We start from the raw sequence: 17,899 nt of genomic DNA on the forward strand, positions 1-17,899 counted from the left end.
GAGTCAGGAAGCAACATTGAAGATCCCACTCCAGAGAGATAAGGATCCACACAGCAGAACACACAGATAGGCAGTGCCTTATCTTCTTGAGAATGTGCTGTAATTTGCTAAAAACCCTTATCTGCAAAGTTCTTCCAGTAGTGAGCTGGCTTAATGAGCACAAAAGGTTTTAGTTACAAAACCGTGACTTCAGTACAGAATTGGGTGTGTTCCCACCAGGAACCATAACTGACACCAATTAAGCTTAGAAAACAAAGTCTTAGTTTCCAACAGGAAGTGTGCGGAGAACAGAGAAGGGAGAAAAGAATATGAATTATCTAAAGCAGGACAAATAGTTAACCTCTTCATTGAACATTTAGTTTCTATCCATGATTTACAACAGTTTTACAGCTGAAGATTACTTCCTCAGATCCACAGGGAACAGCTTTTGTCCCTTTAATTGAAGTTGTACAATAAAAGGCAAACCACTCCTGCTCCATGTAGCTCCATAGAAATGTTTCCTGACTATTCATTACAACAAGGGAAGCCCCAGCTCTTTGGACCATCCCAAGCTCGACACAAGCCACTTCATCTATGACACTTCACCTTCCCACCCACTCAGAAAACTTGCATGCTAGGCAGAGGCATGCTTGCTTTTCCCCAAATACACCTTCATTTCTTTTTTTTTTTAATTTTATTTTAGTTACAGTTTATCAACTTTGTATCTCAGCTCTATCCCCCTCGCTCACTCCATCCCAATCCCACCCTCCCTTCCTTATCTCTTTCCTGTCCCTTTTCAAATCCACTGATAGGGGAGGACCTCCTCCCCTTTCATCTGACCCTGGTTTATCAGGTATCTTCAGGACTGGCTGCAAAGTCCTCCTCTGTGGCCTAGCAGGGCTGCTCCTCCCTCGGGGGTTGGGGGGGAGTGTCAAAGAACCAGCCATTGAGTTCATGTCAGAAATAGTCCCTATTCCCCTTACTAGGGTAAACCAATTGGTTACTGAGCTACCATAGACTGTATCCGAGCAGAGGTTCTAGGTTATAGCCATACATGGTCCTTGGTGGAGTATCAGTCTCAGAAAAGACCCCTGTGCCCAGATATATTTGGTCCTTGTGGAGCTCCTATCCTCTCGACATGATACAAACTCCCCTTTCTTTCATATGATTCCCTGCACTCTGCCGAAGGTTTGGTTATGGGTCTTAGTATCCGCTTTGATACACTGCTAGGTAGAGTTTTTCAGGGGCCCTCTGTGGTAGGCTCCTGTCCTGTTATTTGTTTTCTCCTACATCCAATGCACCTCCCATTTGTGAGGATTGGTCATCTTACCCCGGGTCCTCTTTCTTGTTTACCTTCTTTAGATGTATAGATTTCATTATGTTTATCATATCTTATAGGACTATATGAGTGAGTATATACCATGTATGTCTTTCTCCTTCTGGGATACCTCACTCAGAATGATCTTTTCTAGATCCCATCATTTGCCTGCAAATTTCATGATTTCCTTGTTTCTAATTGCGGAGTAGTATTCCATTGTGTAAAAATACCACAATTTCTGTATCTATTCCTCCATTGATGGACATCCGAGTTGTTTCCAGGTTCCGGCTATTACAAATAAAGCTGCTACAAACATGGTTGAGCAAATGTCCTTTTTGTGTACTTGAGCATCTTTTGGATATATGCCTAAGAGTGGTATAGCTGGATCTTGAGGAAGCGCTATTCCTAATTGTCTGAAAAAGCGCCAGATTTATTTCCAAAGTGGTTGTGCCAGTTTACATTCCCACCAGCAATGGAGGAGTTTTCCCCTTTCATTTCTCACTTTATTGATTGATGCATCTTGTCCCTTCTTCCCAGAGTTTCTGCCATGCCCCCTCTGCCAATGCTTCCAACTTGTTAAAGATCCAGGTAAGATGTCAATTCCCAAGGATGTTCCTCCTGCCCCAATAGAGAAGTCATTCCTTATGCTGTGAAGCCACATTGCTTACACCTGACCTTTGCTACTTATCACAAAGTACTTATCAAATCAGCTTCTCTTTGGCATTTTAAGAACAGAAATTCGCTTATTTGGATCTTTGTATTTAGGTCTGAGGTAAAGGTGAAAGTGTTCATTGCATTGTTGAGTAAATGGAATATGGCTGAGAACACTCACTAACTTAAAGAGCTGTGGCTTGAATGCTGATAATATAAGCTTAGAGCTCAGCCTTTTAACCATGTTGAAATGCCCCTCTTTCACCCTCTTCCATAAAAATAATCACATTGTTTGCGCTGTAGCCTTTGCTTTGGTATCATTAGCATAAATTCTTATTCTTAACCATTTCCATTATGTATGTTGGTATCGAACCTAAACAATAAATAAATTCCATTATTTCACTAGTACATTAGAATGTGCTAGTTAAAATCACCCCAGCAAATCTCTAGCTTGGTCCCAGGAGCAATGGAAGGTAATGTGGGTGCCTTTTCCACTCAGGGTAGATTGTTATTTTTATTTAAATTTCTTGTTTCTGAATCTTAATTCTTCAAGTAGGTAGTCAGCTTCCCTAAGAGTGGAATGTTCCTTACCTGTTGAGGACCTGGAATTGCTGTGTTCACAGTAGGCAGTGAAAATCTTGAGGAATAACAGAAGAAGAAAGCTGCTTTCCACCACCCAGCAATTATTGAAAATGTAGCATCAAGTTAAATATTTAGGAGCAGATGAAGCTTTGCTTCCTGGGGCCCCAGCTCTCAGGAAAGACAGCAGACATGAGGTGATTGTTGGCCAGATTCAGGTTGTGGACATTTCTCTGATTCCTTTGGTAGCAGCCTCCGTTTCACTAGCCTTTGGTTTCTGCCCCCCCCCCCCCACTAAAGATGAACCTAGGGTCTCACCCATGCTGAATGATGCCTTTGCTGTGTCCCAGGATCCCTGGACTTCCCCCCTGGCTGTTCTAAGCATGTTTTCTGCCACAGCCACTGGGTAAGCATTTCACAGGCATTATCAGTTTAATCCCTATCACAACCTTCCAAGATAGACAGCTTATGAAACTTGTTTTTTCTTCTTATGAAGCAAGGAAAGTGATTCTTTAAAAGGTCAAATCACTTAAGCAAGGTCACCACCAACTTAGGTGATAGAGTGTGGAAGCTCAAGCAAGGTCCCTCTGCCTCCAGGATCACAGACTTATCCCCAGCTTAAGTCTCCTTTCATTTCAGTGGTATATTCCCAATCATAGGCTAACACATTTGGATTCTGCTTCCTGCATAAGATCTTCTTATCTCCATATCTTTGCTTTAACCTTCTCCATTCAGCCCCTCCCTTTTCTAGAATAAAGATTATAATTTGTCACAGATGCTTTTTATTGTGAGCTAACATCTCATATTCCCCTGTCCAATCCCTGCGACCTTGAATGATTTGACACTGCTTCTGTGGATATGCCTATGCCTTTTTAGAATGCTAGATTGTCTTTGGAGCTCCCATTCCTTGGTCTTCCAAATGGAACCCAGTGTACAGAAGTCCTTGTCATCTTTCATGGCGGGGGCTCCCAGTTACTGGATTGACCCCTGTGATGCTTTGAATGCTAAGTGCAATAATCGCTTCTCTAGTGTCAAATGTCTGTAGTAACAGTTTCTCCTGTGATCTCAAGTGTAACCACAGGTTCTTTATCCACAGTGTCTACATCTGGAAATCCCCCTGTTCTTTTCTGCATGACTTAAAGACCTCTCAAAACATGTTAACTACTGAAATACTTCCCTTTCATCTTAAACCATATTATCGGTCCTGCTGTAGTGTGAAGATGTGTTCTCAGTTAGCTCTATGCACCACAGAGTAATTTGAATCAACACAGGCATCCTTCTAATAGAACTTACTTTAGACCTCTTTGGAGCTGGGCAGCATTTGAATTACCTTAGTAGATGGTTGATAAAATGCATTGCACTCATTTCTTGAACAGGGCATTGCAGAATCAACCAAGTGCAAAGCAATGTTGAGATGCATTTAACCTCATTAGTTTCCGGAGGACCAACTATCTCCAATCCATCAAAGTTGAGCTACATTAGTGAGACTCAACTATTTCCAAATCTCATTTACATAATGGATGAGATGTGAAATGAGCCCAATGCGAGAGGAGCCACCCGGAGGCACTAAAGTTTATCACAATATGTAAGAGTTCTTTTAGATCATTGCATTAAATTCCCACTAACAAGATAACAAATTAATTGCCTTTATTACTGTACTAGCCCAAAGTCCATTGAGTACAGAGTATCAACCTAGAAAAGCAGCTGGGGTTCCAAGGACGCTAGGAAAGAGAAATTCTTATGAGGAGATGGGGGTGAGGGGGGCATTCCCTTGATCTTCTCCTGTCCCTTTAAGAAATCCCAGACTCCTCTGTAGTCTGATGGTGGACTTTGCCTTTATTAGTGAGGTAGGCAAGGATGAGTAAATCAACTGCATCAGACAAGCCTCAGGACATCTAGAAATTGATCATTCTGCCGAAATAAGCACTCTGTGTTTATTAGCTGGGAGTTCATCACTATCGCTTCTCCTCATCCAATTCCTAAGAGATTTCAAAGCCATCATCATGGTATTAGCTCCTCTGACTGAACTACTGGAAATAAAGATTAGGAGATCTATCTAATGATGGGTCTGAGTTTCTGTGATTCTGTTTTTTTTCTTTCTTCTATTGCAAAGAAGAGAGCTTTCCTAGCACACAGCTTGTGTCTATATGTGCACACCTGCACACAATCACAGTGCATTTGTATCTAGTAAGATGAATTAAAAAAGCAGGATAAAGTAGATGCTTTTAAGAAATTCCTTAAAGATCATAAAACAGTAAAATATTCTTTGCTAACATAAAAAGTGACCTCTCATCGAATGGGATATATATTAAATTGATTTCTTGAGCCAGAGATAGTAGGCAATACTACACTAAGAATAATAATATTCCATCATCACATTTATAATTAAACCATCCGCCAATGATTAGATGTCTATAGATATGTCCAGGAGAATGACAGTATATAAAACTGATCTTTCACAAACCAGAAAATGTGCATTTATCTATTTATACATATATTTATATACACACATGCACTAACCTCCTGATAGGAAGCTTTTTCTCGGTGTGCCTTCTAAATAAGCAGTAATCAAAATGCAAATGAGGTGACCCAGTTAGCATCACATGGAGATCTATATTGCCACACAGATGTGCTGTGCAACTGTGTACTCTAGAGGTAGACAGAAAGACACCACAAAAGATGCCTCCGCTAACTGCTGCTGATTTCTAAGCCCTTCATATTCTGGAGAATCCAAAAAAGAATTTTCCAGAAACAACAGTCTTCTGGTTTATATCACGTCTGTTGTTGTTTCTATGCTGCCCTGAGGATGTAGACTCATAAGCAGGCACTACGAAGCCAAACAAACTTGTTCTGTGAAGTTGGAAATTTCAACCCTTAGAACACATAGCCAACATTCTGCCCTGAGATCATGAGAGGACATTTTGCTACAATCAGAGGACAAATGTGTTTGGTTTGCTCATGTGGAACCCTGGGTAAAACAAATTGCTTTCTCTCAGTGGGGGAGGGCCCCAACTATTTCCATCCCAATGAAGCTACTTAGCCTCACTTTACGGAAGGCTCTATGTGTTCCTCAACAACCTATTGAAATGCTTTATACACATTTCAATAGTCAATTTGTAACTGACCTGCTCTCCAAGGATATAGAGTATACTAGAAGCATTGTATTATTAAATTGGTTTTAATTACATATGTGGATTTGTTCCTCCCTTGTTATTACCTTTTGTAAATCTCCTTATTATATTTTCCATAAACAGTCAACCTTATGGTCTGCAATTTTTAAAACATGGATGAAATTACATCAGCATTACATTGGTTTTATCTGCCCTTTGTCCTTTTGTGGTGTGTAAAGTGTGTGTGTGTGTGTGTGTGTGTATGTGTGGTATGTTTTAGGCAAATTTAGGCAAGGATTCATAGCAGAACCTAAAGGTATCTATGAACCTCGATCAGGATGCTCTATATGTTAATCTTCCCAGAAGACCTAATGTCTGAGATCAGGATGATTCCAAAGCCTTGAGACATGTAATGTCTTTCTCTTTCTTGCAGCTTTGACAGAGGATAGGCCTTCTGGGTGGAATCACTGAGCACTTACAGAAAACCCCTTTCTGCTGGCAAAACCTTTTCACTACAAGACTGAGAGAGACTAATTTTGAATCATAACATATTACATAAAGTAAAACACTTTAATGTGAGTCTGTCTATGACTACATCAGATGCAAATGGTTCCCCTTTCAGTCCATCTATGCACATCTAAAGCAAGAGAGGCGAGAACAAACCATGCAGTTTAGAGTTTCTCTGACATTTGAAAGCTTTGAATCAGAACAATGGCCTGGAATAGATTCTGGCCTGAAAACAGAAGCAGAGAAGCATTCCTAAGAAACATTGTTCAACTTCATCCTTCAAGCATGGGGGGAAAGCCAGTGTCTTGTAATTTTAGTCTCCTATTTTGCACCAACATACCTATCTCTAATATGATTTATTGATCATGCATAGTCATTGAAGAATTTGTGTCTGTCAGTTTTACCCTCGAAATATATTCTTAAATGACTAAGCTCAGTGAATCCTAAGGAATCAAAACTATTCAGGGCACAAATGTAACTTAAACATGAGGAGTAAGTTTTAAAGGAGACAGTACTAAGACTGTGTTGCTAAGAAACAGTAATGTTTGACATAATGAGTACTTAGCCAGGTGAGGCACTGTAACAAGAAAAATTTTTTTGCGTTAATACTAATTTTCACTTGTTAGTGCAACAAACTTCTAAAAACTCAACATTTTTTTTAAAATGCAAATTATCATTTTACATTCCTGGAAATCAGAAGTCCAAATGGATCTCAGTGCCCTAAACTCAAGGGAAGATTATTTATTGGAAGCTATCATAGAAATGATTTTGTTGATCTCTGGCTGCTGTGCATCATCTGCATTCCTTGGCCTGTGACCTCCTTTCTTGTGTCTGAAAGGCCAGTGGCAAGCCTCCTATACACTGGACACAGCCCCGCCATTGCATGTACTTCTTTCTTTGCTGCTCTGCATTGTTCCTCTTCTGCTTCAACTCTTGCAATTATGTTGTGGCCATTTGGGTAAATACATATATTCTCCCTTCTTGGAGTCAGCTGATTAGAGGAATCTATAATCTATAATCCTCTTTTGCAATGTTACAGAATGCAGGCTCTAGGAGTTGTTTGGGGTGGAGGGAGACAGGATGACTTCCTCTCTAATAGCAGAAAGCCTGCTCATTTCTCACAATATCATGTAACTGACAAAGAATCTGTGGCACAGAGCTAATGTGACTAGCTCAGAAATCACACAGGTAGTAATTCTGTAAAGGGTTACCCTAGGAAATATACTTTTAACTTCTACATTATACCAAAAACAATTTTAGATATTAAGAATTTGAGGCTTAGTTAGTGAAAACAACTTTCAAAAAATTTGGGCCTCAGGAGATAGGTATGTGGGTTCTATATATTCATCTACCCAACAGACCTTTTTAACTAGCTCATATTAATCAAAACTAAGACATGAGTAGCCAAAAGAAAGGCATGATTTCTGACTATTAGCATTTTATAGACATCTGGAACAATTGGCAGAGAAATAAAACCATAATTACAGACCGAGACCTAGATCCTCTGTCAGGAGGAGTATGCACAGCAGGCTGAAGAAGAAACACCAAATCTACCTGACTAGAGGTGGGCATTGAAGTTGGCTTCTCCACCTTTCCCCAATACATCAGCCTGTATTTATTTTATGTATAACTTATGCAGAATCTTCTCTCAGTTTCAGAAGGAATCTTTGTTTTTGCTTTTGTTTTTACCATTTTCTTGTTTTATCTGAGTGTCTCTCCACTTCTAGTTCCTAAATTCTACCCACATTTTAATACTGAGACCTTCGAGGAAAGAAGTGTTTCCATTCAAAGAGAGTTGAAGTCCATGGGACTTGTGTCTGGTATGCGTTGGCGATCAGGAGAGCAGAATATTAGTAAACAGAGTGGAAGTGCAGCCTCTCAGCCATGGATAGTTTCTGAGCTTTCTGACTCAGGGCAGACTCAATGGGACTCTTATCTTGTTAGGCTTATCAGTTTTGTTTGCTTTGTTTTGTTTTGTTTGTCTGTCTGTCTATTAGCTTCATCTTATTTCATTCCCCATAGCTGCACTACCTCTTTAAGAAAGGGAACACAGCTTCCAAGTTCTGGTGTGTACTTCTGAAGTAACTGCTGGCTTCATAATAATTGACTCTAGGCCTGCTGAAAAGTTTATGCTTAAGAGTGACTTGGCCTGAATTTTATCTCTTCAGGTATTAAAATGAAGTACAACTCACTGACACAAAATTAGTGATGACAAGGCCATGCCTGTTGAATAGGTTAGTTGGTATCTTTGGACAGCTTGTTTGAAAACGAGCTTAAGTTCTACTTTTCAAGACCTGAGGCCCCAAGGCATATGTACTCAGGGGGCCATGCCTTTTGTTAATTTCCAAATGTCCCTCTTTACAAAGGTCAGAATCCAGAAAACTGTATCCAATCATATTGTATTGTATCTTTCTGATTCTATCATATGTATGGCAGAGACTCAGCTTCACTAACATCCATAAGCCCCTAGTCCCTGACCTCATAAAAACTAATGGCCAGCCTCTTCCCTACAGAAATCAGCAGAGCATAACTCTTTTAGGAAATAGGAACTTCATTTTGACCAGTGCCATATTGCTGGTATGATGGATATTTACTACATACTTGTGAATTAATGATTAACATGATGCAACAAAAATAAAATTTTGGTGTCACAGAAATGGCTCAGCAGGTAAAGGAACATACTATACATGCCTCACATCTTGAGTTTGATCACCAGAGCTCATGTAAAAGTTGAACATGTGAATCAACTCCATAAAGTTAGTCTCTGGTGTCTTCATGTGTTCTATGGCATGCACACACACAGATATACACACACACATCATACATGCACACCCAGTAAAAACCATAAAGCATTTTTTTAAGTAAATCAAATAAAATATACTATATTTGGAACACACAAAAATATGATTTCATAGTTTGTAAGGCTTTCTATAACAGGATTCAGTTTCTTCTGTAACATGATTCCTCGTGGTTGGCTGTGAGTAAAATCTGCCTCTATACTACGTAAGAGAGAAGCAGTAGACTTTTAATTGACAACTGGCAAATCAAAAAGTGGATGATTCTTAAAGGTTTAAAACCCGAAAGTCAGAATATTGAAAACTGAAGAGAGCTTTGAACCGAAATGTCGATTTTAGCATCTCTTCATCCACATGTGTGCTCATGAGCATGGGCAAGTCATCTAGCTCTCTGTGCCTCAGTTTCCTCATGTGTGAACTGACAGGCTCCCCGTGTACCTCTTACCACCCACAAATAGCATGCTGCACGTCAAAAGTCTTTGCAAAATTAAAAGCTGTTTAACTTTTAATTTTAGTAGTGGATTTTAATTCCCCATTCATACCAAACTCTGCATTCTGCAGAGTAAGTAGAGGTCAGGGAAGTGATGGAAAGGACCAGCCATCCCAGTGCCATTACTTTGCCTCACCACGCCAGCATAGACGTCAGTTGCAGGAAGCACCTGCATTTGCAAATTTTAGAATTTGAAAATTAATTAAGCTACTCAGCAAGGCTACATGAGTCAACTTCTGTCTGCCAGACATACTCTCTCTACTTTACCAAGATAAAATCTGTAAGATCCATCAGTGATGCACTGTCAGTTCCTTATTTCAAGGAAGACATGCGGAGGACCCAACAGTGATTTCAAGCATCCAGATTGTGCCACATCTGCCATCAGTGTGGTTTTAGGCCAGTCATGACTTATCTTGAATCTCTGTTTTCTGACCTGCTAGAAAAGGGTAGTAGCCACCCCACAAAGGGTATTTGTTTGTCTTTACCCCCATAAAGAAATGAGAAATGAGAGATAACTAGCTTCGTGAACCTTAGAGAAATATACAAATTACTTAAGAGTTGGTTGATTTTGCTTGCCAAGGTCACAAAGCTCATCAAAGGGATCCTGAGGAAGTCAGCCACCACAGTCCCTGCTTTCCACCATGACCCTTGTGACCTTGAATAACTGGGGGAAGAGGTAATTGAGCAGCTACTTCTCCTTCAGAAGGAAGAGAATAAAAATATTGAAGCTATTGACTCACCCGTAAGGCAGTAAACAGTGCTTTGGTCCCTGACCTTTCTGCATCCTGGGGCAGTCAATAACCTGGCCACTGGATTCAGCGCCTGCCGGTGATTTTGATTGGGAGTAGTTTAACCTTGAACTGAGTTCCAAGTAACCAAGGCAACAGGAAGTCAGCTTCTGCATCTCAGGAGAAGAATCCATAAATCAAGTCCCTAATGCAAACATGGTCTACAGGTAAAGGTTTGAGGGGATAAGTGATCTGAGAAATTACCTTTAAAATGAGTGGCTGTCCCTTGATAGGCTCTCGCATAGTTACAAAGAGGTTTCAAAATCGATCAGTAGAGGTCAACAGGTTACTGTGATTATATTTTCATATAAATAAGTAGCTTTTAATTTTTCTCTCAATTCTCTCGCTTAATTATGAGCATATGTTAGGTTAACAAAGTTGTTAGTGCCGTTATTTCTTCCTTTAGAAACCTGTTGGCCTCTGGATATGCAAACAGTTGTACACTATGCTTTGTGCTAGAGTGCGGGAAAATCAGAACTCCTCTATCAAGAATGTTCTCCGCCCAGACTGCCCTCGGGATTTAGGTGATGGTCCCTTCCCATTCCCAAGCCACCCAGCCTTTTCTCATGCTCCCATGTACACAGGGTGCTCTCAATGGCCCAGTATGGGCAAGACTCTGGGTCTTTTTTTTTTTTTTTAATAATCTATTTCCTGACTCAAAAAAATCCTGTTCCTATATGCAGAGAGAGGAGCCAGGCTCCAAATGCTCCATCATGGACCATCTGCTGTCACTAGACTGAAGGGAAACAAACTCTCAGTTTGGCTACCTGCACAATGTCATTTCCCAAGAGGCAGCTCCTCCCACCCCCATTCCAAGCTCTCCTGGCCTGTGCTCTCAGAAAGAGTGATATCCTTTGTTTAAAGTTTATCAGATAGTCTTTTTAATACATGCCATTTCTGGGTTTCCATTATCCCTTCAAAATCCAAAAATGACTGAGGAAAATGGTAGGGCTAGTTTAGTTTTCCTTCCCTTAAAATATGATTTCAAAAGTTGACAATTCCTAAATTATTTAAGTTTTTCTTTTTTTTTTTTTCCGAAGCTAAACAGTGATGATCTGAATGACAGAGTGTTCTCAGTGTCATTTTATTGCATTTAACATTGTCTGTATCATAAACACTTGAGTGGCAAAGTATACCCAGCAGAGGTATGATCAGACCAACTCTAATGAGATGATGTGGACAGAGACTAATTTAGATTGTAAACATTTGCATGAAAATGGGTACAACTGAAATGACTGGAAATCAGTTTATTCCCAAGTGAGGGTTAAGTATTCATCTACTAATCCTGTTTATTGCCTCTATTCCCCAAACAGGTCATAATTTAAATAGAAAGGTATCTGCTTAACCTGCATTTACAGGTACAAAAATGGCTTGTCAGTGATTTTTTTTTTCCAAAGCAGCAGCTATTCAATGTAATAAATGCTGATATCTTAGAGTTCCAACTTGTCTTTGAAAGGAATACAACTGTGGTCTTGCAGAAAACCAAAAATTAGGGTTTTGTTTTGTTTTCATTCGTTTCCTGACTGCTGTCCCTACAGCCAGACTTGATAACAGTCACAAACTACCCCACTATCATGCTCTAGGATATTTCTAGATTTTTTTTTTGCCCTAAAACTGTTTTATCAATGGAAAAAGGAGGTTACAACATGTTTGTAACTTTAAAAATGTTAGAAGTTGTTAGAAGCAGTGGCTTGTACCTATAATCCCAACTGTTCGGAGACTGAGACAGGAGGATTACCACCTGAGTTGTAGGCCAGCTTAGGCTAAATTGTGAGTTCCAGGATAGCCTGGACTACAGAGTAGACCTTTCCTCTTCCTTAATTTTTTCATGTATCACATGCATGATATATAATATAGTATACATAAAATAGTAAAGTAGAGGTCACCACGTCCTATAACCCATGAATCCCTGGTCCCTCCTTTGCAGGAGTAAGCCCTGGCAGCTCTTTGGATGGATACTTTTAGAGGTGATTGTGGCTACAGTAGGTGATGCGCTTAGTCTCTCTTAAGAACCCCTGTTTTTGCTAATAGAGCGCACTGCACATTCTTCTATATCTCGATGTATGTGCCCTGTAATACTGTTACCACAGAATTTGACATTCGTCGCTTTCTACCTTCAAAATATTCTGAAATGCAAGTTCAGAAAGGAGCAAAATGTTACTCATGGAATCTTCTTGGGCAAAAGTCTCTGAGACAAGAATGGAAAGTAGAAGGAGGGTAGCAGGGAATAAAATATAATGTTAGCATGACCCACTCCTCAGGTGCCTCCAGGTACATCACCCACTCGTGCAGTAAGACCTCAGTGTCCTCAGCATGAAACGTACTGTGATGGATTGGATTGTGGTCAGTGTTAGCATGACTCAATGGACCATAGTAATCCTGGCTTTAGCATTAGGCAATTGGAGATATCCAGCTCTGCCTAAGAGTGGGGGGACTTTGTTCATCTTTCCCTTAAGCTCTGCAAACGGGTGTGCTTCTCAGCTGTAAAACTGAGAAACTAGTAATAGCTATGGTCACACCTCACTGAATTGCCATGACGCCAACGTGATTAAAGGTCATCTCACTAGAGTGATTGAGATTACATTGCTCTAGGAAGGGACTATATCACTCAGGTTGGTTGGCATGGAAAAAAAAGAGTGTCAAAAATAACTAACAAAACCTAATTTGTTATTGTTGGTCTGAGCCGTGTACAGACTACAGATTGAGGAAGCCTGAGATGGCCATTTGAAATGGAACAGGCATGCTCAACCCTCTAGGCTTAGAAGTTTACAGCTAGAGATATAGGTAGGTGTCCATAAATCCTTAACTGTATCAGGAAAAAGATCTGAACCTTTACTTACTGGTTTAAATTACTTCTGAGAAAGTCATGGGTTATATTTACTTCCATATCTGTAATAATAGTGATAGACATTTACACACTAGCAGTAATGGTAGAAACTTGCAAAGCTTGGAGTGTGTCTTCAAACACATTCCAAGTGCCTAACATCAATTCACTTGATGAATACTCACCACCAACTCACAAATTTCTGTCATTTCCCACTCTTTTTTTCTGGGGGTGGGGGAGGGTGAAAGAGTTTATTCCATCTTACAACTCTTAGTTCACACTCCATAAGTTAGATAAGCTGGGGCAGGAATTCAAGGCAAAAACCTAGGGGCAAGAGCTGAAGAAGAGGCCATGGAGGCATGTGGCTTATTGACTTTCTCCTCAGGGCTTGCTCAGCCTACCTTCTCACACCATCCACAACAGCATGACTGGGTGGCACCACCAACTATGGGTTAGGCCATCCCACATCAATCATTAATCAAGGCAATACCCTACACACTTGCCTATATGTGAATCATATGAAGGCATTTTTCTCATTAAGACTCCTTCCCCGATATGTCAAGGTTTGTGTCAAGTTGGCAACAACCAACCAGCACAGGAGGAAAGACAGTGAAAGAAATTTGAAAGGAATTCTTTAAGAATATGCATGGTATTGAACAAAGCATGGGAAACAAAACAATATTTTGAACCAGAAATGCATGTACTGTCTAACTAAAAGAGATAAAGGTAGTTAGCACATGCAGAAAAAATCAAAGGACCAACACCAAAGAAGTTTTGAACTTTTCACAAGTTTCATAATGTAAATGCTATAATTAGTTAAACCCTAACATAAATGTGATTTTTGAATCTCTGAAGAACAGTTTATCCTTATCCATTTCAAAATGTATTCTGTTGGTTGGCCATGAAAACTCAATGTTTAAAACTACGTACTTAAATATAAGTTACATTAACTTGTGTTAAGTAGCTTGCTCTTCGTAATAGCCTGGAAGTATCAGAGCTGGAAAACAGGCTATAGATTAGGAACTAGGGTCCATAATCACCCACAATAGTATGAGGAGCAACACCATCCTAATCGCATGATCTATGATGCTAGTGAGTCCCGACACTCAAAGTCCTCCAAATCAACTGTTCAAATCTAATCTGCCATGATCCCTCTCAGTCTCTAGCAATCACTACTATACATTCAAGTCATGTTTTTAACTTCTACATTTGAGAAAATCTCATATTTATAGTCTATGTATTTTGTTGGAATGTCATTCACTTTAGTATATGAATGCTATTCATAGTATAACCCATTCTCTTGATCCAGTCAGCCACTGATGGACACCTAAGGTATCCTATATGGACTCTGTTCCTCCCTACCTATTACTTTGCATGTGCTCTTCCTGGCACCAAAAATGACTTCCCTTCAGCCTCACAGTTCTGCATAAGCTCTACAAAGTGTCTCCTCATCTCTTTTCATGCTGATCTGGTAACTTTTGAATCTCTACAGCATCTAGAATAAGTAATGCACAAGCCTACAGGAATTGGTTGCACAATATTTTCTCCTCAGGTAGTCTTGTCTTCCCAGTCAGGTGAGATGGGAGCCTCACTAGGGTAGGAATCAAGTGAATTACCCTTCATACTGCCTCTGTAAAGATGGGCCTTTTGGTCCTCAAAAGGCTGCTGGGTACCCATACATTGTACTGCTTCATTATATCTGTACCTGGCCTCATATTTAGAAACCCATTCTAGAAGGTCCTTAGTCCTAACCTTACCCTCAAACTAACCATGGCAATTTTTTTCTCTTTCAGTATTCTGAACTTTCTTTTTGTACTAGGAGGACCAACAGTTGGACTATTTACTCATATTGCTTTCAGATTTTATGACGGTTGCCCTGCTGCTGTTCCTTTATATCAACTACAGGTTCTCGGCTTATTGTTTTATAGGGATGCCAAGTCCCCACTTAAAAGTGGACCAGACGCCAGCACATAATAAGAGCGAGGGCTCAGTATCCACCATGATGGCCAGGAAGAAGCCAACTGCAGTGGACAGTGTTGCAGTTCCCTCAGCCCCGGTATTATCTCTCCTTGCTGCATCCGCAGCAACATCGGATGCAGGTGAGTACTTTTTACAAACTGAAGGCAGACATTTAAAAAGTCCTCTAGTCATGGCACGGTGGTGGTGGTAAATGGCATCACAATATATTGTATACATGTGTGAAACTGTCAAAAATCAAACTGAACAGTACCATGCAAATGTCCCCGTAATAAATGTAATAAGTAAATGAAAGTCCACATTGAATGCTGTGATGAATATCTCTAATACCAGCACTCCTGGGATTATAGACACAGGGATCAGAAGTTCAAGGTCATCCTTAGCTGCTTAGTGAGTTTAAATAAACTAGTAAGTAAATAAATGTATTTAAATAAGTAAATAAATAGCAAGGTACTTATCTGATGTGCACAGGTCTCATCCATACTATCAAAAAATTAAGTGATTAATTAATTTAAAAGCGATTACAGCTTGACTATCTAATCAGAATTGCTTGTGCCCAAAGGTGATTGAGAATGCCTTGTGGGGGCCATATGCATGCACATGTCAAGATACTCAACAATTACATTTAGAACACCTAAAGAAACAAGTTCAAGACAGTCTTTTCAGTAGATAACAAACCAATCTATCATTTAAATTCCTTCTCACCAAGCCTACTGCACACAGCAGGGCAAATTCAGTCTGACCAGTTGAAATGGTCATGTGCCAATCAACAGTCTTTACTGTCTGTAAACACAACCCAGGTCATGGTTGAATGTGAGATGACTAAGCCCTGAATCCCCCAAAGTGGCTTGAAATGTGGCCAGCACCAGGACACCTCGTGGTGGTGTCATGAGTTAACAAGGAAAGGAGCTCTGGGAAGAAACCTTCAGCACTGTCACGGCACAGATCTGACTACACCGTGAACTTGAGAATAAGGTGCTTTTCTCTTGGAGATCAGCGTGTTCTCGTGGCAAATTTAATAAGCTAAAAATGTGAAGGGGAAAAGCAAAGAAAACCCTTAAGGTGCTCTTTTACTGTTGAATGGTCACATGTGGCGTATGTTCAAAACCCTGCAACCACACATCAGGAAAACCAAAATGCATATATCTATTGAGATATTGTTTAAGACCCAAGCTTAAAATGAAATTCATTTACATTTCATATATCCCTCATACACTGTTTTATCATATCTCCTTCTCCTCCCATGCATCCTCCTCTCAAATTTATGTCCTTTTTAAAAATAATTTGTATATATATGCATATATTTATGTACATTCTATTAAGTCTAGTTAGTGTTGCATATATATACAAATATATGTGATTGTATATATATACATATTTGTATGTGAGTATGTACAATGTACATGTATGTATATGAATGTATGGTTGACCTACTTGGACATGAGGTGTCTACCAAGGTCCCATCCCTGAAAAAAAATTGATTCCCCTTCTCTCTCCCATCATCTGCCTGTAGCTCTCCAACTACAGAAAGGGCCTTGAGATTCCTTCCCATCTCTTCCAGAATATTGACTAGTGTGGTCTTGTACAGGCAACCATATTGTTAAAAGATCTTGAATGTAAGATTCCTGTCGTGTACAGAAGATAACCTTTTGTAGCTATCCTTCCAGTCCTCCGTCTCTTACCCTCTTTCCACTCCCTCTCCCATGATGATCCCTAAGCCTTGGCTATAGGGGTGATGTTATACATGTGGTGTTTGATGGTGGGCCACAGTCACTGTTCTCTGTTCTTTGACCAGTGTGGGTCTCTGTAGTAGCCTCCATCTGATACAGGGAGCAGCTCCTTTGATGAGGGGTGAGAGCTTCATTTAGGTGTGTTTGAAGCACGAGTATTTGGAAGGCTGAATCAATTTAACCAGATGATAGTATTCAGTTCTCACCTACATTCTGACCTCTTCAGCCAGTGGTTCTTGTCTCTGTTGACAGTACCTTCTTGAGTTCCTTATACTGAGTGAAGCCTTACATCCAATAAGACAGATCTGATAGTCCCGAAAAATCAGTGACAAAGTTTTACTATGGGCTGTGTCTTTCTCAGCTCATCAGTATTGCAGTTTAAAGGATTTGCAACTGGATAGGGCTATTGAAAAATTTTTCCCCTCGGTGGCTTGCATAGCTCCTTCCAATGCTAGAAGAGCTAGCCATCAGGGAGTAGGCTTCCAGGACAGCACCAGCTTGATACCTCCAAGTCCTGTGACAAAAGTTGATGGTGTCTTCAGCAAGAGAGTCTGTCCAGTTCTGGCAGGCAACCAAGAGCAATGGCAATAGTCATTATTGTTTGGGGGTCATATGGACCTCTCTCAATGAAGAACTTGAACCTCACCTGGCACTGGGCATTTTGTTTGCTAATATATGACAATATATGATAATGTACCGACCATCACTGGGTGATGGCAGGGGGCATGCATTACAAGATTTCATTATTGTGATACTGTTGAATATAATTCTATAGTATACATGTAGCACATTTTCATTATCCATTCATTAATTGGAGGACATGTAGAATGTTTCCATTTTTATTTATTATGAATAAATAGAACTAAATATGCAGGAAGCAGTATCTCTGTATCCCATGTACTATTTTTAGTGCAGGTGTGTTTTGACTGAGACCTAGCCACAGAGTCAGGGATAGGCTCTTCCATTTTCAGTATCATATCAGTGCTCCAAAGCTTAGAATTCTGAAGCTCTAAGGTTTGCAGATGGGGCACACATAACCTGTACCTCGTACTTGCATCTGCTTTCTGTGATGCTGTGGACGGAACCCAGGCACTCTGCATGTTCAGTGGATGTTGTATCCCAGAACTGCATTCCCAGTCCTTATGGGGATT

The 17,899-nt window shown here is 40.1% G+C and overlaps 1 protein-coding gene across 1 annotated transcript in view; it reads left to right on the plus strand.

Moving 5' to 3' along the window:
* Setbp1 (SET binding protein 1) overlaps positions 1-17,899 on the plus strand; it is a 360,020-nt gene that overhangs the window by 311,088 nt on the left and 31,033 nt on the right. The window contains exon 5 of the mRNA XM_060377005.1: positions 14,970-15,140. Coding sequence (XP_060232988.1) covers positions 14,970-15,140 — 171 coding nt within the window. The remainder of the gene's footprint in view (positions 1-14,969; positions 15,141-17,899) is intronic.

Source organism: Meriones unguiculatus, chromosome 2 (genome assembly GCF_030254825.1).
Source record: "Meriones unguiculatus strain TT.TT164.6M chromosome 2, Bangor_MerUng_6.1, whole genome shotgun sequence".
NCBI lineage: Eukaryota > Metazoa > Chordata > Mammalia > Rodentia > Muridae > Meriones > Meriones unguiculatus.